The 27131-nt window shown below is 31.7% G+C and overlaps 1 protein-coding gene and 1 long non-coding RNA gene across 2 annotated transcripts in view; one reads left to right on the plus strand and one right to left on the minus strand.

Annotated features, from left to right (window-relative positions):
* LOC143058678 (uncharacterized) lies at nucleotides 1-26827 on the minus strand. The gene is made up of 19 exons (XM_076232141.1): nucleotides 26773-26827; nucleotides 16868-20516; nucleotides 15770-16128; nucleotides 15259-15459; nucleotides 14678-14806; nucleotides 13905-13998; nucleotides 12365-12493; nucleotides 11191-11326; nucleotides 10486-10589; nucleotides 9629-9731; nucleotides 9247-9309; nucleotides 8293-8382; nucleotides 6641-6783; nucleotides 5843-5920; nucleotides 4370-4522; nucleotides 3844-3971; nucleotides 2083-2184; nucleotides 987-1144; nucleotides 1-543 (listed from the first exon to the last, which is right to left on the minus strand). Exons 1-19 carry the CDS (start codon nucleotides 26778-26780, stop codon nucleotides 116-118), a joined length of 6255 nt encoding a protein of 2084 aa, XP_076088256.1. The 5' UTR covers nucleotides 26781-26827; the 3' UTR covers nucleotides 1-115.
* Nucleotides 1-27131, plus strand: part of LOC143059257 (uncharacterized) — a 112157-nt gene that overhangs the window by 60865 nt on the left and 24161 nt on the right. The window lies entirely within an intron of this gene.

Here is a 27131-nt window from a genome sequence, read left to right on the forward strand (position 1 = left end):
GACAATAATGAGATAATTTAATAGCACTATGAACAGTGATCTTTCAACAAACCCATTCACCCCCTGAATAAATTCATATGCATAAATGATATTTATAAATAAATCAAATTTATTTTCATCGTTTTCTAACATTCTCTGGTGAGAGACTTCTCTTTCGATGTCTTTCCAGTCGTTGGTCACGTTTACTGTCCCTTCTTGTACTGTCATGATGTTTTTCCTTTTTCCTCTTATCAGGAGAATTTTCACTTCTCTTACTTTTATGAGAGTTACCTTTCTTTGATTTGATAACATTGTTTTCACTGTTTGTTTTTTGCCTCGACCATGGATCACTATAATCCATTTTATCGTCCCTTTCTTTATCACTTTTGCGATAATCATCTTTGTTTTCTTTTCCACGTCTTCTACTCGTTTCTGATGATCTTTTATCTGTATGTTGTTCTTCAATATCCCCATTAGTTTTGCTCCCTCTTCTTTTATCCCCAACCTTTTTCCGATGTTTTGCCGAGGTCTTCTTTTTCTTGGATTGTTCATCTGATGAACTTCCTAAAATTTTATGAAGATTTATTATAAAAATTTTAACACAAAATTAATAAGAATTTGCATTCATAGGACCTGCACTCTCTTTTTAGTTTGTTCAGTGAACTGTTAAGTAAGGGGGTATAAAAATAATGGCCCCTCAATTCTTGTGAATTAAGGAAAATTTGTATGTTCATGGATATTCAATTTCATGGTTTTGTCAGTAAACATCCAAGCCTATAAAAAATCTGTTAGTTGTTGAACAATTAATATAGAGGTTTGCAGGTACGCACGAAATCCATGAAAAATTAATATCCAGTGTATCGACTGATGAAAACATATGTACATAAAATAATTTTTGGGAAGCATATTTAATTGTGATTTTATCCTTACTATTTAAAAGTCCTCTCTTGGTTGGTAACTAAATGTGATGAAAATTTTATGTTTGTACATAACATTTTAGACATTACCTGAACTAGAATCAGAATCAGAACTACTGCTGTCAGATGAATCGTCTGAGGATGAAGATGATGAGGACGATGATGAAGATGAACTGTCAGACTCCTCTGCTGCTTCTTGTTCAACAACTGGTTTCTGGACATTTTTCAAACATTCTCGTAAATCATCCCTGCAAACAAAATTAATAAATACTTTATAATAATTCATCTTAAAAATCAATACAAATATAAGTTTTTTAATTGCACAAAAGAAGTAATGATACAGATTATAAAACAGATTATAGAGCAAGACAATAAGCATCAACATTAACTCTGTAATAACAGGCTGAATAAACAAGTGATATCACTGCAAAAAGAATCACTTAAATAACAACTTAAAAGGTCTGTGCCGATGACAACCATTACAACCAATCTATAAAACTTTAGTTGAGTCTTTTTTTAGGTTGATGAATATTTATATGGATTCAAACTAGAAATAAAAGGTTAAGAAATTTCAGGGATTCTTAGTTAATTTTAAGGTTCTAACCTACTTTTCCATAAACATAACATACTTTAATGTCATTGGTAAGTTCAAATTGCTTAAATTGCATGTGCGATGACAGAAACATGAATTTAAATTCTTTTAAGGAGGCTGGTGGGTACAAAAATTTCAGCAAAAAATTAAACCTTTATTTTTTCATTACAAATTTTATTAATTACACTATTAGTTATTTCTTTATGATATGGTACAAAAATCAATCCAAAAAATTGATTCGGTTTGGCCCCAGAAGACTTTTAAAATGTTTATATCATTGAAAAAGCTCCAAATTATCTCCCTTTGGTGCAAAAATGCCATTTTTTTGGCATTAAATTTGAAATATCTTTTTTAATTCATCGGTGACCTACATTTTTTATTATTGTTTTCAAATTAGCTGAAATTGTGTAAATGTATACCTATATTTAGAATTGTATCAAAATTAATAAAAATTCGATTCTGTCACCTAAACCACTTGGTATACTGAACTCAATTCCTTTATTTTTTTTATTTAAAAGTACATCAAACAAAATTGAGAATGGAATTCGGGAATGTGTCAAAGAGACAGCAACCCTTAAAAAGCAGAAAACTTACGTCAGTCCACCTAAACCAATTGTTGTGAAGAAATTTATAGCAAATCTTGTATTCTTTGGATTATCTCTTGGTAGAATGCCTTCAAAGAAACCTTGTAATGTCCTGAAAAAGAAATAATTAATACTAAATGGTTGGCTGTTAGACTATTCTTAGCATGGCTTATGTAAAAAATCTCAGCTTGTCAGAGAAAAACTTATTCAAGGAATTACTTGAAACAAAATGAAATTTTTAATTAACATATGGAAATTTGCATAAAATTGATTTTTCAAAGCCTCTTTTTACAGCAGATTAGATCATATAAAGAAACGATCTTGGTGCCAATCTAGTTTCACATCATGTAATACTAGGTTGGATGAACTTTTATTTTATTTTTCACATATTTAGCAGGTGAAAGACAAAACCTCACCTTACATTAGTTACACTTCACACAAATGGGGAAAACAAATATAAATTTTTCACCTTTAGAATGTAGGTGGTGACAAATAGCTGGGAAAAATAAATTTGAAAGTTATCACCTTACATGACCTACTGAGAGAAATTAATTAGAGGTTATATGATTTGTAGATGTGCTAATGTTCACAATCATGTCCTGTTGGGTTTGTAAATCATGTCACTGGAAATCAAACAAATTTTTCTTATCTGCATCAATTATTTATGCAGTCATTGGAATATTGACTTTTTATTGCACATACCTAACTATTTTTTTAATTGATTTGTAACAGATTTCCTTGTTGGGTGATTTTTTAAATAATCCTGGTTGATTCAAAACTCTAAAAAAGTTATCCATATAGCAGCATGTCAGGACACATGTGTCATATTCCCTGCATAGCTTCATTAAAAATTATAAGTCACAAGCAATAAAAATATAAAAATATTAGAAGAATAAAAAATTCTTTAACTGATAGAAGGGGCTTGTTACATTATTACATGCTCTTCTTTCACAAAATTCTAGATCTGAATTTCATATCTTTTTTTAACCATAACACTTTGTTACAAAGTACATTTATATTTATATTAGACCAGCACTTCAGATGTGTATGTCCAACGTCAGGGAAATCAAAATCACTATCCATTTGCCTTATTTTGTGTTTCAAGTTTTTGGAAATTGTGACCTCTTGTTTTTTGAAAACCTGTAATAAAGTTTTCCTTTGACACACTCCAAATAATTATAAGGGGAAGATCAATATGATAGATTTGTGTTTTGTGATCAGTGGCAAATATAACATACCTATCAGGAGAACATGTTTAAGGGATATGAAAAATGACCCTGCTGTGTACTAGACACACACTCTTAACATCACCCCTTTAATTAATGTCCAATCAAAATAAATAGAGAATATCATATGGCTTTTTCAATATCGCATCCGTATCAACCCAAGACACCAATATAATCCCAAGAGCTCTGCTCGAGGGATTATATTGGTTGAGGGTTGATATGGTGTGTGATATTGAAAAAGTCATATCATATACCCTTTATTATATACGTATACCTCAAGTAGATGTTTTTTAGGTAACACGACGTCATACAGATTATAGGTTTGACATGACGTCATACAGATTAGGGATTTGAAAGCCTTTGCAACAGTGACTGCAATCGATGACGTGACGTCATACAGATTAAAGGTGTGATAAAGCTTTTGCAACCGTGCTGATATCGATATCATCACGGGTGGCTGATACAGCACGCTTGCCAATGATTGTATTACACATACAATTTATCTGTATTTACTACTAAGTATATAATAAATAAATATAACTTACGGATCCTTTAGTCTTTCATTTAACTTTGGCAGTCCCATGAACTCAGATAACTCTTGAAACATAATCTTGATAAAAATACGGCTTGCTGAAGAGGTGTCGTCTTCATTTAACCTGATACAGGTAATGACCTGTAAATGAAGAGAGATATCTTTAATAAAGTAAAGTACTCACACAAGTAAATAATAAGATTCTTCATTAGCACAAGATATGCACCTTGTCTGCTTATAGCTTGTAATAATTGATCATTCTGGTCAAAGGGAGGTAATTCATTTTGATTATTGGTCTGCCCTAAACACGAGTATAATTCAAATGTCAGCTGACACAAACAATAGTTGCAAAATGGCAGACCTATGAAATAAGTTTTCCAACTCTGACCCTCCATAGCAATCTGATTGTTTGTCCTCTAGGTACTTTCAAAGCTCTAATTAGCAATCAAATAGCACAAATGCTTTTTACATTTTTAAATCAAATATGGTGTTTGCTAGTTATATCATTAAGAAATAAGAAATCTGAACAGGAAACTCACTCCCCAAGATATTGCATCTGTGTGCAATAAATGTGCAAAGAACTTGGCAACATTCCTCAACTTGTTAGTCTCCAGGCGATGTATGGTCTCGTACTGCTCTTTAAACATTTCTTGGAAAGGTTCAATATACTTCTTATCAATCATACAAAATCGCTGAAAAAATTACCAATATATAAGATGTTAATCATTTTATAGAAGTATACAAGCAAAATAGAAGTCTATTTCTTCTACAAGACAAAAAAAACTCAAAACATCATGTAAAAAATTCGTAAGGGTTCCACGGAACCCAGTGTCTCGCCTACTTTTGCTGTTAATCGCAGACTCAACAAAAATGAGGAAAAACATCAATAAAAATTTCCCTCTCGATACTGTCTTTTGATTGAAAGAAGCTTCCAAGTTTGGTAAAAAAAATCCAGGATAGTTTATGAATCTAATAAATGTTTTATAAACTTTAACTGCAGACTGTATGTAATGTTAACTGGAAGAAAAACTAAGTCCATTTATAATTAAAATACGGAAAAAGTGATTTTTTTTTTACAAAATTTACTTCTGAATAATATCTTATGATCAGAAACAAGCTTTTGTCTAAGTTTGGTAGAAATCCAGGATAGTTTAAGAACATTATAAAAATTTTAAAAACTTTAACCACAGAGTGAATGTTTTGTTTCTGGCAAAAAACTAAGTCCATTTATAAGTAAAATACGGAAAAGTGGAAATTTATTTTTACAAAATTTTCTTCTTGATACTATCTTATGATCATAAACAAGCTTCTGTCCAAGTTTGGTACAAATCAAGGATAGTTTATGAAAGTTATTAAAATTTTAAAAACTTTAACCACAGAGTGAATGTAATGTTTCCTCGCAGAAAAACTAAGTCCATTTATAAGTAAAATACGGAAAAGTGGAAATTTATTTTTACAAAATTTTCTTCTTGATACTATCTTATGATCATAAACAAGCTTCTGTCCAAGTTTGGTATAAATCAAGGATAGCTTATGAAAGTTATTAAAATTTAAAAAACTTTAACCACAGAGTGAATGTTATGTTTCCTCGCAGAAAAACTAAGTCCATTTATAAGTAAAATAAGGAAAAAATGGAATTTTATTTTTACAAAATTTTCTTCTGGATACTTTCTTATGATCATAAACAAGCTTCTGTCCAAGTTTGGTAGAAATTCAGTATAGTTTAAGAAAGTTATTAAAATTTCAAAAACTTTAACCACAGAGTGAATATTGTGGACGCCGCCGCCGACGACGGAATGTAGGATCGCTTAGTCTCGCTTTTTCGACTAAAGTCGAAGGCTCGACAAAAATGCTTATAACAAAAAAATACTTAATAAATACAGTATTTAAATAGAAATGTTTACAGATCTCAGAACGATTTAATCTTGAAATTCAGATTATCATTTTTAAAATCTGAGTACCAATGCAGAATAGAATTAAAAGTCAAGTATCAGATATAATTTAACACTCACCTGAGCTAATAAACCAAAAAACTTTTCATAAGTTCTCTGTTGAGCACAGCAATCCAATATCATATTACAAAGCTCAATCTGAAAATAACATTGTACATTAAATAAACGTGTTAGAGAAAGGGACATATGCATTAGGACAACTACAAATCTATAACATATTATAGATTAATAAGTTATAGATTAATAATATTTCATTCAGTGCTTGTTGATCGAAAGCTAAGTAACTTTTAAAAGAGTAGAGGTAGTTTTGAATATATGTATTTTTCAAATTTTTCCATGCTGCTTGAAAATGAACATAGTAAAGATAGAAAAAGTGAAAAATGTTGTTTAATGAATTGTTCAAAGGATTATAAAAGTTTTGAAAAACAAAATACCATAAGAACAAAAATACATCATAGAGACAGCAACCCAATGAAAACAAAATACCATAAAGAACAAAAATACATCATAGAGACAGCAACCCAATGAAAACAAAATACCATAAAGAACAAAAATACATCATAGAGACAGCAACCCAATGAAAACAAAATACCATAAAGAACAAAAATACATCATAGAGACAGCAACCCAATGAAAACAAAATACCATAAAAAACAAAAATACATCATAGAGACAGCAACCCAATGAAAACAAAATACCATAAAGAACAAAAATATTTCATAGAGACAGCAACCCAATGAAAACAAAATACCATAAAGAACAAAAATACATCATAGAGACAGCAACCCAATGAAAACAAAATACCATAAAGAACAAAAATACATCATAGAGACAGCAACCCAATGACAACACACTTACTTCTTGGCCAGGTTTCATTTTCATCTTTAACAACTTATGAGCACATTCTTCAAAGTCCAGACTTGACTGTATGGTGAGGTAAATGGTCCTTCTTAAGGCCACAAGATTTGTTTCTGTGTTGTCTATAATAGTCTGCTTTGCTTCTACAAAATATAATGTACAAGTTACAGTAAACTTAACATTGGTATTACATTAGCAGTCTAATAATGTAATGTACAAGTTACAGTAAACTTAACATTGGTTTTACATTAGCAGTCTAATAATGTAATGTACAAGTTACAGTAAACTTAACATTGGTTTTACATTAGCAGTCTAATAATGTAATGTACAAGTTACAGTAAACTTAACATTGTTTTACATTAGCAGTCTAATAATGTAATGTACAAGTTACAGTAAACTTAACATTGTTTTACATTAGCAGTCTAATAATGTAATGTACAAGTTACAGTAAACTTAACATTGGTATTACATTAGCAGTCTAATAATGTAATGTACAAGTTACAGTAAACTTAACATTGGTATTACATTAGCAGTCTAATAATGTAATGTACAAGTTACAGTAAACTTAACATTGGTTTTACATTAGCAGTCTAATAATGTAATGTACAAGTTACAGTAAACTTAACATTGGTATTACATTAGCAGTCTAATAATGTAATGTACAAGTTACAGTAAACTTAACATTGGTATTACATTAGCAGTCTAATAATGTAATGTACAAGTTACAGTAAACTTAACATTGGTATTACATTAGCAGTCTAATAATGTAATGTACAAGTTACAGTAAACTTAACATTGGTTTTACATTAGCAGTCTAATAATGTAATGTACAAGTTACAGTAAACTTAACATTGGTATTACATCAGCAGTCTAACAATGTGAATTTGTTTCTCAATTTTTTATTTTTTTAATTCATCCTATTAGTTTCAGTATATACTTTTAACGAATATAAATTCTTTAAATTGTACTATTTTAAGAATCTTTTCCTCATGTTTAACATGTCTCAACAATTGCATTTAATGTCATTTTTTTTTTACTGAACATCAACAGTATGATTTTCCCTATTTTTTTCATGTATATCAGTAATAAAATTCCTCCCACAATTTGTAGAACATTTATTCTCATAAATGACTATTTATTTAGAGATAACAATAATAATTTTTGCTCTATTGGTTGCAGAATACTTTTTCTTCTAAATCAGAGTTTTTTATATGTATATCTGTAATTAAACATTACTCTTCTGTTTGCTAAAATTATATTCATGAATATTTGTAACTAAACAATACACTCAAATAAATGTGTGTTTTTTTCAAACTTAATATTAGCAATTTCTTCCTTTCTTCTTTTTAACTGAAAGCAGAATTACAAATATATCCTAGAGTGTCATATTTTTATATTTATATATATTAAAATATAGCCTAGAGTGTCATATTTTTATATTTATATATATTTTTAACTGAAAGCAGAATTACAAATATATCCTAGAGTGTCATATTTTTATATTTATATATATTAAAATATATCCTAGAGTGTCATATTTTTATATTTATATATATTGTTTGTGTATGTGTACAATAACAAATATATCCTAGAGTGCCATATTTTATTTATCTTTTATTTATATAGTTTGTATATGTGTATAACTACATTACCTTCAGTTTCTTCTCCACTTTCATCACTCTCCGATTCTGATCCTGATCCACTTCCACCCTCCTCATCAGAGCTGCCTTCGTCTAATATTTCTGAAATACCAAATTCAAACATATATTTATATTCTGTTTTAAAGACACAAAAGTTTCAAAATGAATTGGCAGATAATAAAAGAAAAATCCAAAATGCCAATTACCACCGACATAATCTAAATGGTAGATTGATAGAAGAATCACATGACATAAATTTCATCATGAAACCTTCCAGTAATATGCTTAAATATTCAGAGTGAGACTCGTGCTAATTAAGTCACTAACAAAGCGATTTTTTTTAATCAGACATGCAAGAAGACTCAATCCAAAAGTAAAATGGTCATTTCATGTTTACACACCCCAAATATTCTTAGATAATTTTGACAATCAGGATTTTTTAGTTTACTGTGATATTATTAATTTTTCATGGGTTCCAATTATTTAATTTCAAGGTTTTGCCAAAATCTGAAAAAATCCTATAGAAAATTTGGTGTTCGTTGAATATCTAATTTCTTGGTTCACCTGTTCCCACAAAATCCACGAAAATTAGTATCCAACGAATAATACTGAATCCACAGTATTCAGTTAGAAGCAAAACAGAAAACCCAGAAAGAGTATAAATATGCGCTGTGGGCTTTGCTCATTGTTGAAGGCCGTACGGTGACCTATAGTTGTTAATGTCTGTGTCATTTTGGTCTTTTGTGGATAGTTATCTCATTGGCAATCATACCACATCTTCTTTTTTATAAATAACATCCATTGTGTGTGCTTGTAATGAAAATTTATTGAGATCCTTCCATAATCAAGTTATTGACATAATTGCTATACCAAGTAATTTATGACAAACATATTCAAGTGATATTAACTAACCCAGTATGTGTTACAATGATGTTGCTGACAGATTTGCCAGTATATTGATCTCACCTTTCTTTAAAGTCTTGTATTTTTCTTCATTAGATTCAAAGTCAGGATCAAACTTGAATACATCTGAAAGTATAAAATAATAACATTAACATTGTGTTTTTTTTCAAGCTATATTTTAAATATAGAAAACAACAGTGCATACTTAATAAACTTCAATAGAAATATTTGTAGTTGAAGCTAATAGTAAAATGACAAATAGTATTTTTTAAAACAATTAAACCCAAAATACCATATGTTTCCAATTAAACAGTAAAATTCAACAAATGACTAAAAAAGATATTTGAAAATACAAATTCTCACCAAATGAATAAGAGATGAAAATTCAGGTTGTCAAATCTTTTTTTATTTATTATAGTTCACATATAAACATGTGAATTCTTACTCAGCATTTCTTCTGGTGTTCCTTCTTCCTCTAAAGTCATCATATGAGTAAACTGGTCATCTTCTTCCACAAGATCTAGTTCCTCAACAACTGACTGATGATCCTTAATAATAAAATACAGAATGATTCCTCCAATTGATTTAACATACACAAAAAACATAAGATATAAAATCATAATAACAAGTATCTTGTTTGTTTGTCAAACTAAAGATCCCACTAAATGTAGACAAGTAGTGAATTATTTATTCTGACAAAGATCTGCCATTAACATTTAAAAGAAGGTTGAACTAGTATCTTGTGCACTCAACCATTTCTTCTTTATATATATTTATTATGATTAGTGGAGTAACAAAATGGACATTGTTGATTTAAATGTTGAATACTTAAATTTCTTTTTTTTTTCTCATGCACCTGCATGTACTTTACTCTTTTATTTTATTTAAATCCACATAAGAAGGTCTCTGACAGACTGAGTGAGCGTCAAATCACTGTTATCTGTTGCTAATGAAAATAGCAACAGATAAATTCTATTATTATTACAAAAAAGTATTGTGGCTGTCCGCACTGTTATTAAAAAAAGTATAATCACAAAAATACTGAACTCCAAGGAAATTCAAAACAGAAAGTCCCTAATCAAATGGCAAAATCAAATAATAAAACACCTCAAACGAATGGACAACAACTGTCATAATCCTGACCTGGTACAGGCATTTTCAAATAAAGAAAATGGTGGATTGAACCTGGTTTTATAGCACTAAACCTCTCATGAAAATGATTCTAAAAAAACTATTCAAGAAATAACAATCATTTTAGTAAGTACCCCCTACTCTGAATCTATCATTGTTTTTTTTACTTACCTTAAATCCATCTTTTCTGATTGCAAACATAACTTCTACCATATACTGCACCCTGACATCAATTTGTCCTTCATGTAAAACATTCCTTAATCTCTCAAATATTGCTGGAAAACAAAAATTCTTTTATGAAGTGTGTTATTATTCAACATGGAAACTCTCTGGAATTTGAACAATTTTTTCAGTGCAAAAGTGTTTTTTTTTATTTGACAAAATCTTGACAAAAGAATTAGTTAATTGACAGTTTATTGCAGACCTTTTAAAAATTTGCGGTATGGGCTTTGTTCATTGTTGAAGGCTGTACTGTGTATAGTTGTTATTTTCTATGTCATTTGGTCTCTTGTGAAGAGTAAAATCTCATTAGCAATCACACCACATTTTTTTATATTAACATTCACATAGTTAAAGTTACAAACTGCTTTATTCCACAAAGACAAATTCTTTATTAGTTCTAATATAGAATATATCCATCTCCTCTACAACATTGATTATTAGTGCACAAAAAAGCTAAATGGTTATATAATACCACTTTTCTTATCTGTAATGGTAGTTGATAAATGATGAAGAACTTCCAATATCTGTCAAACGTATAATTTATTCTCTCTACCATTTTTTCTGACACTCAATTCAAAACTATTTCAAGTATTCCTTAAGGTACTTTATATTTTTAAGGATTAAATCTTATCATGCACAAAGTTTGATTATTACCGTTAATTCCCCTTGGTGAGACCTCTGTAAGTTTCTGTCCACTTTCCTTCAGGAACCCCACAGCTACCTCTACAGAATCATCTGAAGAATTCTCCAATAACAAGGTCAATATTTCTAATGATAGAACTTCATGGGCCTGAAACAATAAAACATGTATATCTAGAAATATTCTTCAATAACAAGGTCAATATTTCTAATGGTAGAACTTCATGAGCCTGAAATAATAAAAACATGTATATCTAAAAACAAAGGTTTTGATAACATTTTCCAGTAATTCTGTAATCAGAACATTCTAAACATGTACTGTGACATAGAAAACCAACTTTGGGCTATTTCTGAATAGATTTTGATTTTGAAATTATAAGTTGCATACTATTTCATGATAACATTCATCTTCCAAAAGTTCCAAAAAACACATAACATCATTCCTTAATTCAAGTAAAATGTATATAAAGTTATGAAAGTCAGAAAGGACTAGATTATTGCAGTATAACTTTAAATTCAGCAAAGGATCATGCCATTTTTAAAAGGGTGGTTCCAACGATATGTCCCCAATTAAAGGCATTGATACTCAAAGAAAGCCACTGGAATTCAACTGAAGAAAAAACATTTCTAACCTATTAGTGGCACCCCTTGCAGAGTTCACGAAAAGTGGTGGTCCTCGGCATTTTACCACCAAAAATTTGCAAAGGACTGACAAAATTTTAGAATTTTTCAATAGAATTAATAGTGAGGACCAGCAGATTTTCTTCAAGGACCACCAGGGAAAAAAAGATTTCACAACCTCTGCCCTTGTCTTGCTCATGAATCGCTTAATTGAATAAAAATGTGCATTCTATCAACCAAATCATGATGATGTCTGTTAAGGTGGTACCCAACACTTTCATTAAAATTAGTTTTGCTCGTTTAATTTTCATAAAATTTTGTCAAAGTGTATTTACTTTGACCCCTTAACAAAAATTTCAAAAATTCTGAACCAACCGTTTTGTCAGAAAAATTACACTGGTTATATAGCAGTTTGACAAACACTAATTTTGATCATTGAGAAGCTTAATATTCCTTTTACAACACAACGTAATTAAAACATTTAGCTGACTTTATCTCCCTGTAGTGTTAGGTAGCACCTTAATTTCAAATTATTTAATTAATATTCTGATGTTTTATCTGATCATACCACTTGTTGGTTGACTAGGTGAGCTATGAATCTAGTCGTGGATAAACAAAGACTTTTGTCATTCCTCTTAAATCCACGTCTAAACTGTATCACTAATCGTCGCAATATCAACTCTCCAACTTGTGGAAACTGAAATGTTCAAGAAAAGTGTTTATCATTTTTCATTTTATTAAACATATAAACCAATTAAAAATATATCGAAATTGTGTAATTTCTAAAAATTCTAAACTTCCGACAAAAACCTTATATTTTCAAAACATTTAAATTTCAAGCATCACATCATATTTTTGCAAGATAATAGTTCTACCATTTCTATATTTATAAAATGCTTCACTGAGTGCAGCAGCCTGATACGACCCCAGAGATTGAACCCTGAACAGTTGGGACAAGTTTGGACACAATATTCAAGCTTGATATTGTCTGAATTTGGATTGTGATCAAATTTTGGACATGATATAGGTTTCTGACACACAAAAAAATGTGTTCAAAGATCTTAAAAATTGAATATGTGACATTTAACTAACCTTGTATGGTCTGATATCCAAAATCTAACAACATGGTTATATTTTGAATCCCCCCCTTGGAGTAATTACCCTATAACTCAATCCCACCAATCCTTTTATGATATGGAACTTCATGGTACAATTTCAGAGAGATCCATACACTTACACGCAAGCTATTGTCTTGCAACTACAAAAATGCTAGTTATAGGCCTCTTTTTTGCCTCTAATTTCTTAACTGTTGGTACCATAACCCCCCAAACCAATCCCAACCTTCCATTTGTAGTTATAAACCTTCTGTTTTAATTTCTTAGATTTCTATTTACTTACACTAGATTTTGTCCAGAAACCAAATGTCTTTGGACGACGATGACATGATACCAATATACAATATGTGGTCGTATAAAAAAGCCACTTTATCTTTACAATCTAACTAATTTTAAGTAAGTACAAAGAAAATTCTAATGCAATTATTTTGTATCAATGGTTCTGATTGGATGACAGTTAGTGTAAAATTCTCTATCTCCTTGTCTGTTACTAAGGAAGCCGACATTTTGAATTGCTGAATGTATTGGCATGTAATTTCTACAATAATAAGCCAAAAAACTCACTTGTTGTACCTAAAAATCTTCTTTTTATCCAATTCTATTACATTCTGAAGCGGCACAAACGCCAGAAAACACCCGGTGTTTATGTTTGACGCCAGAAGCATACCTATGACGTCACCTAGTTTAGGGACCAAAGATGATAACATCTTTTCGCGGAAATTTCTTTAATGAAGATTTTACACTGAAATAATGATTGAAATTTAATTATGAACTTGCTTTGCATTAGAATAGAGATAACTGTATTGTATTTGAAGTTTTGCGGACGTCCATCGGTAGTTTTACTGTCGCAAATACCCGTTTACCTGTCTCCGCTCCGCGTCGCCAGGTAAACTAAATTTGCGACAGTAAAACTACCGATGGACGTCCTTAAAGCTTCAAATACAATATAGTTATCTCTTAAATTGTCATTTTGAGGACAAGTAGGATTCTAACCTTTGTATTAATGACTGATACTAATGCTGCATATACATGAGTAAAAGTTGGTGAAGCTGACTGGGCTTGTATCACAGATCTGGCTAATAACCCCCTGTAAAACAAAAGAAACACATCAAATTCAACACTACCTGTTTACTAACAGAAACTTTAATATGTTAACAATCAATTTTATTGCAAGTGGTCAATATAAAAATAAGTTGTGGTTTGCTACCAAAGAGTATACCTTAGAAAGATGTGATGGAAATTTTCAACTGGACTACTCATGTGTAAAATGATGTACATATGTAAGAGCTCCGTAAACAAGAATTTGTTGAGTGATGAATCTGAAAGGGCATCACACAGTATAGCTAACTTACATAAACCCTGAAACCAAATTTTAAAATCCCTGTATTGTAGTTCCTGAGAAAAATGTGACGAAACTTTTGGCTTCTCATGTTTAAAATTATGTAAATGTTCGGTATATAGCCATGAAAATCTTACCTTCCCCTGACAACATTTTCATGAAACAGTTCTGTTACAATGAAAGTCTGACTTTAAATAGTTCTGTTACAATGAAAGTCTTACCTTAAACAGTTCTGTTACAATGAAAGTCTTACCTTAAACAGTTCTGTTACAGTTACAATGAAAGTCTTACCTTAAACAGTTCTGTTACAATGAAAGTCTTACCTTCCCCTGACAATATTTTCCTGGAACAGTTCTCTACTAATGAAAGTCTTACCTTCCCCTGACAATATTTTCCTGGAACAGTTCTCTACTAATGAAAGTCTTACCTTCCCCTGACAATATTTTCCTGGAACAGTTCTCTGACAATGAAAATGAGATTGGAGACGTTAACTTTGTTCACTAAACCATTTATACTTTTCTTCAAGGCTTCCCAAGATATCCTCTGGTATTCAATACTGAAATGTACAAAGTAAAACTGAAATAGGCACTTTCACTTATATGTAAAAACTAATGTGTAATATGGGGATGTTTTTTTTAAACTACAAAAAGTACTAATACAAGTTCAAACGAAATACTGGATGTTTGTATGGAACATTAAGTCATTCTGAAAGAAGTAAAAATTTTGCACACATTGTTGTGCTGAGCATTGCCACAATTGAAATTCATAGTATAGGAAACAAAAACGCAGGTGTCTGGCAGATCTGAAATGTTGAAAGTGCACATTCCAAATCATTACTGTCAACCTGCTAACCAAATATGAATTAATTCTGTTCAGCATGACTAAGAAGACAGAAATGAAAATATCTGTTGATCTAACTAACAGACAAGGTGATTACAAAATTGCCCCCTTTCCTAAAGAAAGAATGTAATAATTAATAAGCTTGTTTCATTTTAACACCCAATATACCTTGTTTTATCTGTAATTTTTGCCTGCATTGCCCTCAGTCTAGCTGGAGGAATGTAAGCACCACCTGTCCTCGTTGTCAAGGACAACAAGCTGTCGTCTGCTGGCTTCTTTTTGGCGGGAGGTTCTACAGAATCACCAGGAGGCTGGTCATCAGCATTGTTACTGGTGTTCAGATTTTCTGATTTTCTTTTCCTTGACTCACTGAAAGCATTGTTAAAGATATATAGAAATATACTTCTGATATAAGATAAATGTTTAATTTCACTCTTTTTCTTTCCATTTACTACATAATATATTTTCACTTTTAATATCTACGTATGTCTGTGTGATTAAGTTTTTTTTAATATATCTAGAAAATAATTGCTGTCTGAAAAAGGCTCAAAGAAGAATTGAGATTGGAAAATGTTTATATAGTTTTGCTTCAATTTAATATTTAAACTAAGTTTGATTGTATGTAACTTCTCTATTTTTATAGCATTCATAAAAGTAAGGATGTATATTTATAAATTACCTGTCACTTTCTGGCCTTCTTCTTCTATCCCCATATCCAGCCCTCATTCTCTCTGGATCTCTTCTCCTTCTCTTATTATCTCTGTCATCATTATCATCACCTCTATCATTGTAGTGATTACTTCTACCATCATTCATACGTCTCCTGTTGTCACCTCTAGAATCTTGCCATTTATCATCATCCATTCTTCGTTTTGATGATGACCTTTGACCTTCATCTTCTTTTCTTTCCTTCTTCTTCTCCATCCTATCATCATTTGACCCACTTTCACTACTATGTTTGCGTTTCCTTGGCTGCTGATTCCGACCATCATCATCTACATCAGACTCATCCTCCTCTTTTTGGTTCTGACCTTGAATCTGAAATGAAAAATTGACCTTGAATCTAAAATGAAAATTGACATTGAATATTTAGTTATGATTGACCTTGAATCATAAATGACAATTAAATGTTTTCATAAAAAAAGACAATTAAACCCTTTTTAGAAAGAAGCTGCATTGTTTATAGTTTGACACTGATCATCCTACAAAAATTAATCTCAAGGTAAAATTTCATCATTAGATAAGATTGCAAGCCATAGAAGAACTTAATTGAACTAAAGTCTTATATTTCAGAAATAGTAATCCACTTGACATGCTGGTTATTATGCATTTCAATCTTTTTTGAAAATTTTTGCATTCAAAACAGAAGGGTTACATTTATTTAGTTTATTTAGAAGGTCAGAAGATTTTGAATTGAGACCAGTAAAAAATTTTGGTGGTAAGTTTTTAGCAATATACTAACCCTTTACTCCATGGATATTTTTTTTTTAAATACTTGATTCGCATAGGATTTTTTTCAGTAAAAAAAATCATCAGGTTTAAAGTGTTAATGCATTGTGAAAACTAATATTTCATCAATGAAATTCAAGTCAGATATTCTCATGAATCTCCTTTTCATATTGGATACAATTTATTTTAAGTCTGATGCAGACATTTTGGAGACATAGCGTTTCAACTGAGGTACTACACAGGCATCAATATGGAGTAAAGGGGGTGGCGTCAAAAGGCGTCATTATGGAGGAAAGTGTTAACAGACTTATAGAAAAAGACAACCTACCTGTATAATACTTTTAATTGCTGGCTGTCTTTCATCTTCACTATCACTGCTAGTAATCTCACCACTCTCTGGCTCACTCTCAAACTTGGCCATGTCATGTTTACGTTCCAATCTCTTCACACTGTCCATTGATGTGTTGGGGCCGTCTGATACTAAGGACTGGTTCCCTGCTTCAACCGTAAAGCTTGGCTCATTCCCAAAAGATGGATCCTCATCTACTGATATAAGACTTCTATTTCTATCACCAGATTTAGAACTCACATTCAGCTTTTGGGGTGAAGATGATTTTTGAGACTCAAAACTTCTATCATTTTGATCTGATTCTTTCTTTGAATCAGCATGTTTTACAGTAGGTGAAGCTGAAGGAGACCTTGATTCAAGATCCTTGACACTTCCCAATGTTTTACTTGAGTCGTCTTTTTGTCTCCGTTTTGAAGTTAAGCTATGGGTGGAATGATTAGAGACAGGAGTGCTTCTTGTTGAGTGACTTTTTATTTTTTTGGGTGATTTAGATGAATGTGATTGTGATGAGTCTGATGAAGATGACCTTGACCTTCTGTCTTCACCATGTTTTCTACGATTTGCTTTGGTCCCTGGTGGACTCCCTGATAACGATCTTAACCCTTTTGTTTTCTTCCTTTCAGGGCTGACAGAAGAAGAACTAGACCTTGACCTATTTTTGGTGACTGGCTTTGGAGAAGGACTATCAGATGAGGATGCTGCCCTTTTCTGTTCTGGACTAGATCTCTTTGATTTTGACTTTTCAGGTGATTGTGTGTTATTCCCAGTTTTTTCTTTACTGTTAGAGGAAGGTTTCCTGAGAGATGAATTTGGAGTGTCTTTTGCCCTTTCTGCACTAGCTTTTTTCCTTTGTGAGTCGTTTCTCTCGGTTTGACTACCAGAACTTGATCTTTTTCTATCTTCTTTACTGAGAGGTGGACTCCTAGATTTAGATTTTCTACCTCTTCTTTGCAAGTCCTTTCTTTCAAGTTTAGTTTGTGAATCAGCTCCTTTTCTACCACTTCTATCATCTTGCTTGTTTTCTGAATCTTTCATCGTTGCAGAAGTCTTAGATTTTCTTTGCTGAGGACTTCTAGATTCTGATTTATCACTATATCTAGTTTTTGAAGTCAACCTTTTAACTTCTTTTTCCTTCCTCTGTGCTGGATTTGAGGTTGCAGATTCCTTACTTCTTTTTGTCTTGGCCCTTTCTCGACTTTCGGACCTAGATCTCCTCCCTCTCTGTTTATCTTTATTTGGACTTTGAGACCTTTTCTTATCCCCTCTTTTTCTATTAGGACTAGGAGATATAGATCCTCTGTGGTCTTTTCTAACAGGACTAGCAGATGCTGAATGTCTTTGATCACGATGTCTAGCTGGTATCTTTTCTGATTTTCTGGATGTAGTACTCTTCTTTTGTGGACTTTCAGAATCAGATCTCTCCTGTCTTTTAGATGAAGATTCCCGACTTTTATTCACAGTTTTCTCTTTCTTTGGTGGGCTCTGAGATCGTGATGCTTCATGTCTCCTTGAAGACTTTTCCTTGTTCCTGCTCTCTTTACGTTGTGGACTATCAGAAATTGATCTCCTTCTCTGTTTAAGAGATTTGTCACTTTTCCTATCTCCAAGTTTCTCCCTTTTTTGCAAATTTGGAGACCTGATGCTTTTTGGTGATGATTCCCCTCTCCCTTCTTTCTCCTTGTCACCTCTTTTTCTTCTTTGTGGTGAACCATCACTATCACTTGAACTATCATGTCTTGGCTTAGATTTTGAAGACTGTTTGATATTGGTCTTCTTCGTTCTTGGTTCACTATCCTCTGATGATGAAGATGAAGAAGAACTGCTATCATCATCTGAGCTACTTGAAGATGAGCTATCTGAGGGTGATGAGGAACTTTTCCTTCTTGATTTTGAACCTTGATTTTCAGTAACGTTATCATTTTTCTTCTGTAAATCCCCTTTGTTTTTACTTCCTGTTCTATTAGTAAATTCATTTTCTTTCTGATCTGTCCTTGACTTACTGTCTTTAATTCTATAATCTGATGACCTACTTTTCCTATTATCAGGTGACCTACTTCTGGTTTGATTTGATTTACTGTCCATTCTTTTATCATCTGATCTCGTTTTAGTGTCTCTGGCATGGTTCGACTTTGACCTACTTTCATTAACTTCTGATTTATTCTTTCTATTATCAGGTGACCTACTTTTTGTATGTTTTGTTTTGCTGCCTCTGCTATCACTAGGCTTTCCACTTTCCTTGGAGCTGTCTTCTGTCCTACATTTTCTGTGGCTTGGTGACCTACTTTCCCTGTGTTTATCTCTAGATCTGCTTGTTTCAGAACTCTTTCTTTCATCTTTTCTGTCTTTTGAAGCCTTGTCCTTTGTTAATGACTTATTATCTGTCTGATCATCTGTTCCTTTTTCTTTAGATAACCTTTGATCTTCCCTGGATTTTTCTTTTAATCTGCTTGTCTCACGCTCTCTAGAATATTTCATCCCTGATCCTGGAGCTGGAGATCTGCTGCTGTTTTTATTACTGGAAGATTTTCTCTCAGTTTCTCTTGGAGAATTATTATCTGTCCAACTTGATTTGTTTCTTTCCAAAAACTCTTTATCTCTTGCCATTTCTTGATGTCTATTTTGTCTTTGATCACCTCTTTCACGTGAACTCCAGATATTATTGGACCCTGAGATATCATTCCCACGTGGTCTCTGCATATCTCTACTCCCACGATCCCCATCATATTCTCTATAATCATGTCTTCTATCCCTCAAATTGTCTCTGTCAAAACCCCTACTACCCTCCCTACCAAATTCCCACGGATCATCTCGATTAAACTCTCTAGGGTCCTCTCTTCTATATTCTCTGGAACCAGCTCTACCATATTCCCTAGGACCATCCCTACCATAATCCCTGAAGTCATTTCTATGATCAGGTCTAACAAAATCATCATGATCTCTATCATCTGGGTGTCTTAAATCATCATAATCAGCATGATCATTTCTCTCGTAATATCTTGGATCTACTCTTGGACTACGGGACCGAGATCTACCTCTTCTAAATCTATCATCTGGTGACCTTGACCTCGGTGGAATAAAATTTGGTGATCTGTCATCCATCAAGGTTGCATATGATCGCTGTGCACCTTCTAATCTATGTCTGGAATTTCTGTCATTTGACCTTGATCTACGATTTGAGCGTCTGTTTGGGGAATTTTGTCTAGGCTTATTTGATTTTTCTTTACCAGAATCATTGACCAATTTTCCACTTGAATTTCTGTCATTCAACTTTGAAATTTGTTTGTTTTTGCCATATGATCTAGATCTTGACCTTTTTCTATCACGAGAACGAGATCTTTGTTTCTGATCATGTGATTTCCTTAATGGCTGTTGATTTACACTGGATTTTGTTCTCAAATATCTCTCGCGGGATTCATCTGAAGAACTGGAATCTGTGCTCGATTTTCGTGACTTGTCTGTCTTGTTTGTTCTTGACCTATTTTTATGGGAACCAGAGCTGCTACTTGATGAACTGCTGGAGGAATCACTTGAAGATGAGCTATCTGAATCAGAATCTGAGGTACCAGATGAACTGTCTCTATGAGATATCTTGGTCTTACTGTTTGATGATCGTTTATCTATTGCTAATCTAAAAATATACAGATATTGTTGAGATTATACTTTTAATAAAAATTTGAACAATGAAATTGACAATCATTAGGAATACTGATGATTCCACAATAGAGATCCAATTCAGACAAAAATTTGTTTACAAAAGACAAGGAAATTCAATAATGTCAATAAATTATTTAAAGAATTAGGACGTACTGAGAACTATAGCTGTTAACTTCTGTGTCATTTGGTCTTTTGTGGGGAGTTGTCTCATTGGCAATCAATTAGCTCTCGACGCAATATAGCCTTTCTGTACTAATGCGGCGTAAAGCAAACAACAATCAATCATTGGCAATCATACCACAATTTCTTTTTTCATGTAAAACAAATTATCCAGGCTTTATTAATTCACTTATTTGGCATCTGCTCCACATGCTCCGTGTTGATTGTTTGCAAATGTTAAGACCCAGATAACTTTGGTAACAACTTGAAAGTTTGCAGTATAAAGAATAACCACACATTGCCTCAAAATGTTAATTTTATTTGTATATGTACTCCTTTCAAAACAGGATAAAAATTGCTCACCTCATTCTACAAATAAAATTTATATTTCAAGACGATATATTGTTATTCATTATGAAGTTTGGAGGATATGTCCTATTGCCTAATCCTGGTCTGTTTTCACTGATTCCTGTTCCCCCTGAGTCCTTTTGCGCTGATTTTAATTTTATTATGTTGTATTGTGTGTATATATTTGAAATTTTGAATATGTTAAACATGTTAAAGTGTGTTTACAATTTCGCAGAATATTTATATATGTTGTACATTTGTATCATGTTGTCTAGATGCTACCAGGAAAATAAGTTTCCATGAATTTCTGGACTACAATGTATTTAATATAAAACAAACTGAAGACTAAGTCATCTGTATGTATTTGAATATGTTGAAGTCTGTCTACAATTTGGGTATTTATTTATGATGTATTATGTTATCTATTTAATTTGAGAAAAATGTTATTTTCATTACTAATCCACCAAAGACAATTCATACGACAATCAGTGATATCAAACACATCATAATTTATGCCTAATCAGCATTCACAATTCAACAGTAAATAAACGTAATAATAAATTTTAAAAAAATTGTAACAATATATGAAGCCAAGAATTTAATTAATGTAAATTTTGAAAATATTCTATAAATGACTTTTGATAGATACAGTACGCCCAAGGAGTTTGTAATCCCAAACTCCATACTCCGATATTTTTCCTGGTGTAACACCAGGAAACTCCGACATCCCTCCCAAAATTCTCGGAGAAATTTGGGAGTATTCCCTCCGACTTCCGCGTAAATCCGCTACCTTTTGTTTATTGTATTAGCGACATCTCTCCCAGTCTGGTGTGACGCGGTGTGACACCAGGTAATTAATTGCCCTAATCCGTCTGATCTATGCCGGCACGCGACAGTCAAGGTATGTGAGATTTCTAATGTAATTAAACAATTGTATTTCCTGTCTATTGATTATCAGGTTATATCTGATTGCTTGAAACAAATGAAAGATTAAAATAAAAAGCAAAACGTTGTTGTTAATTCTTTCAATTACTCTGTACATTTTAATCAAGTTTTTAAACAACTATATTTGATTTTGACTTCCGTTTTTTTATCAGTAAATAAATATTTAATTCACTAAAAGAGATATAATTGTGCAACAATAAACGGAGACTAACGCTGAATAAATGAGGGCAGTTTAAAGAAAAATTACACGTCTCAAAGTTTTTTATACTACAAGTAAAAAAGAAAATATTATTCCTTATCTGTTATGCTAATAATTCTACGCCATTTCCATTTTACGATTACAAAATAAAAGTTTTAAAATCCAAAACGTTGTTGTTAATGCTTTCAATTGCATTAAAGTTTTATAAAAAAAAATCTATACTTGATTATGACCTCGTTTTTTATTTATCGGTAATTGATATAACTTACGAAAAGAGACATACTTGCGTGAAAATAAACGGAAACTAACGCTGAAGGTATAAAATGTGAGCAGTGAGTTTAAAGAAAATTACGTGTATTAAAACTTGTATATGCAAGTAAAAAAGAAAATACTATTCACCATTCGTTATGCTTAATAAGTCTACGGCATTTTCTCTTCACGATTAGCATTACTTTAGGATATAATACATTTCGGCTACAACAGGAATACTTCTATAGCTGCATTAACTCGTCGTTGAATAATATTCATTTACGCACAATGAATGTAAACCTTTGTGTTGTATTTAGAACAGTTATCTTTAAATATTTTTAAAACAATTAATTACCGTGGGAAGACGACACGCATCTCAGTGATCAACAGTGCGTGGTTGAACTTGAACTTGACTTCGCTCACAATATTGAATGCTAAAAATAGTGACATCAATTTTGTCCACGAGATTTTTATTTGGCGGGAAATAGTATCATGTAACAGTAAACTCAGGTGACCTTTCTGGATAACCGTGGGAAAATTCATGTAATGATTGACATTTGTGTGCGTTAAGATTGAGGCTCTAGAAGGTCCTTTTACAATTGATTAACCGGATTCTAAATTTTATTCCTTTTCTGAATAAACGAACATCAGCCTTTTATTTATACGTTTCTCAGTCAACAGAGTTCATAAACCTGGACATTATTTATACTTCCATAGTCAACACTATACATTAATGGTAGATGAAAACAGGATGCATGTCGTTCAGTTCCTGATGGGCGTTGGTAGAGATCCTCTGTGAAAATGTGTCGATCGTAAAAATCCGATCCACATTTTTTTTTACATATTTCTTTCTTGTACGATATAATTTCATTTTAATATTCTATAGTATAAATTGTTGAAATACTTCTTTTTATATTTCGCCGAGGACTTTTAACGAGCAGTAAAATACGGATTGCGCCAATCCAATTTTATTTTAAATAATAAAAGATCAATAACAGATCATAACAGATAAAAAACACATGATTTTTATTTCTTCATATAATTAAATAAGGTTGTGATGATTGTGTTGTGTCTGGGCGGGGAATTATCTCAGTATTTATGAATATAGGGCTGCCACATTGCATACAAAACTATTTGTCACTTTACAGTTTCTTTTTTAAATTCAAATATTTCAAGTCGGTAATCTACCGAGGTAGTGAAACATAATATTTTACATTTCAAAATAAATTGAAAGTAACAGAGTTCACTTGTTGGTCCGATAAATTAACTCTAGGGTTTGATTTAGATTGGACAAATTACCGTAAAAACATCATTTTGTTTTAAGCCAGTTGATATTAATTATATAATATTGAACTATTAATGAACCGGATATTCACTGAGTAGGTCATAAAAGGTTCTAATTGTGGTAAAATCATCTTTGTTGAAACTTTGTTGAAAAAAACAAAAATTATGACCTGATCGGACTATAATGAAAATACTAAATAAGTGTTTTATTCGTATTTTTATACGTTTTTACGTTTTATTTAATATGACAATGACATGGGCATATACATACAAGAATAATTATCTTATTTTAAATAAAAATGTCACACTTTTATCTGACAATGAATGGACATTTAAATAACGTATTTTAAAGCACACAGGTGCAATCAAGATCGATTAAATGAACAAAGGTAATAAATCTGGCTAATCCGATTATGTTGTCACGCGTCATTAATTTTCAGTTCATCCGATGGGCAATAAACCAATTAACAGCCACGCGGTGTTGGGAGAGAATCTTTGGAGGAAATTGGGAGTAGAATCCGTGATTCGCGGTGTCACACCGCTACACTCGGAAATCGGTGATAAAAGTTCGCGATTACAAACTCTCTGGGCGTACTGTATATGATTATTTCAAGTATTTTAATAAATATATGTAAATTATAATAAATACATGTATGTATAAATTATAATAAATATATATTTTTGATCATAAATGTGACATATAAATATCATAAATGAAAAGGCAGTGTCTGCGTGTAGCCGCATGCTGGTACGAATAGTCAAATTGCTGTTCATAGGCTACACGTTCCCACATCTTCTTTTAATAATTAAATGCCATCGGATCAGGAATGAAACGTGAAATACGAAAATTAGCGCAATTGTGAATAAATTGATTAAAACTACTTAGAAGTTTTATAAATATTTATATGGGGAAAAAGTCCCCAATAACAGTAGAAAATTCATTAAAAAAAAATCCAAAAAAAATCGGGGAAAATTTTCCCGAAATTTTCATTGTACTAATGAACTCAAAATCGTTCGATTTCTTTTATGTCATGTTTTGAAATCCTGCATCTGCACAGAAATCTACAATGTACTTCCCTTTTCCGGTCTCGTTTGAATGAAACTTTGAGTAAAACATATATTTATCAGATTAGTATAAAATAGGAAGGAACGCAATATCAATTTTGTTTTTTATAATTCCTTGATGTGAAAAAACGTTACCTAATGATAGCGTTTCTTTGTTTACATTGCATATGACATCATAATTTAAACAACGTCACAACTAAAATCAGTAACAACTGAACCAAAATCGGAAACGTTACGGTATTTCCGTTTCTTTTTTTTTTTACAAATATTTAAGTTACAAAAAAATAATTCATACAGACTTCGTCCCCATTACAGGTAATGCCTGCCTCATATTATGTAGATAAGTGGACATTTTTCTCAGTAAATATATAGTATTCTTAAAATGGAAGAGAGTTATATCGATATATATGTGGGGAAGACATTTCAAAGTTATCATGTATTGGAACAATTTGTTCAAAACTATCAGTCGATTAATTGTATTAAAGAAACTCAGAGTCTATTAAATTTATTCTATTGTTTGGACTGGCAACATTTGAAATGTGCAGGGTTGAAATTGTCTCTGATTTGACATTTTGACTTGCTTCTTTAATTTTTATATAGACACCCAAGCTTTAATTTAAGTCGTTAAACATATTTTTCAATTTCAGTTTCTGTTTTACTAAAAGATTATTTTAATTCTAATGCAACAACTTTTGTAACATTCATTTTGATTGGATAACGTCACTTATTTACATGGCATCATGAATCAGGGCGAATGGACCACATACCAACACATCATATGGACAACCTGGAAGAAGATGTATGGCTGTCTTGCCTCGCAATTGATCAGAAATGTTAGAGAAACATGTAAAACATTGAGATCTCAAATCTCGTCAGGTTCGTTCACGCCCAATACACTTTCGCACCACGCATGTTCACACCCAAGGTCCATTCGTACTCTACACCTTCGCGCCCAATTTTAATTCAAATTCCAGTTGAATAATTGGAAAATCATGATTGTTGTTATAAATTGCTTTGCTGTACAAGTAAAACATTCAAGATTTTAAATGAAAAACACAAAAGATAATTGTTTTTAATAGCTTGGTCCCTTTGATCTGAGACAATAAAATATAGCAATACACTATTATGACCAAAACATGTTAAATTTTATTCAACACACAAAAAAAAAACGTAGTCAGAATCTCACTTCATTTTGAAACAAGTCAATGAAAGAAGTTATAGCAATACATTAACCAAAACATGATTAAGAGTTATTCAACACAAAATAAAACGTTGACAGAATCCCACATTATTTAGAAAGGATTAAAAACAAATTTAACAATACACTATCCAAAACATGATTTAGATTTATTCAACACAAAAAAAAAATGCTGTCTCACTTTATTTTGAGACAATGACAACAAATATAAGAATACACTTGCCAATTAAAATTGGGCAGGGACATGTAGGGTGCGAAAGTGAAAGGGGGCGAACATGTGTGGGTGCGAACGTGAATGGGCGCGAACGGACCTGGATTCGTCAGGTCAGGCTTGCAGAACTATACTATAGTTTTAACCTTTCTGCTTACAAAACCAAAACCAATTTGTATAAAGATCAATGAATGAAATTGAAAAGCCAAAGGACAATTGCATTTTCTTTCTTTCTATAAGTACATTTAGTATAGTCTTCTCTACAAGGCACAAGTGAAGAATGAAACAATATTTTTGATTTTCGTTGTATAGGTTTTCGTTTCAATGTGACCTTCTCTATTAATTATATCATAAAAGCATTTATTTTGTTCCTGCAACATGTTTGTTCACAAATAATAATTTTTCCTGAAATTTTCAGATTTTTTTGTCATAAAAAATCCATGTTTATTACGTGAAATAAGTCTTTTGAAAATCAAAGTTTACGTTAAGTAATAATTAAAGGTTTATATCAAATGTTTATGGCTTGGATCATGTCATTTATCCCTATTAATTCACAATATAACACAAAATACCTCGGCATATTGTAGTTCAACGAAGTTCATCCGTTCTCGTTTTCTTCTATAAAAAATACACTTCCGGTTAAAAATATTTTTGACACTATCTGTATATCCCGCGGCCTTTTCTCGAATCACCAACTGACAACATTGCCAATCACGGCCGCTTGATATCCCATGGGATCTATTGACAATACTGGGAAAATGTAAAACAATCATTACCTGCATTAAACACAACCCTTTTATCAAAAGAAATAGAGCGTTATCATATAAAATAAGCATTTTAATTGCCGTCTATGAAAAACTTGAAATATGCGATTTATGATCATTTATATTAAAAATTTTATACATTTCCAGCAAAAATTTTATAAAATCAA

Source organism: Mytilus galloprovincialis, chromosome 14, assembly GCF_965363235.1.
Source record: "Mytilus galloprovincialis chromosome 14, xbMytGall1.hap1.1, whole genome shotgun sequence".
NCBI lineage: Eukaryota > Metazoa > Mollusca > Bivalvia > Mytilida > Mytilidae > Mytilus > Mytilus galloprovincialis.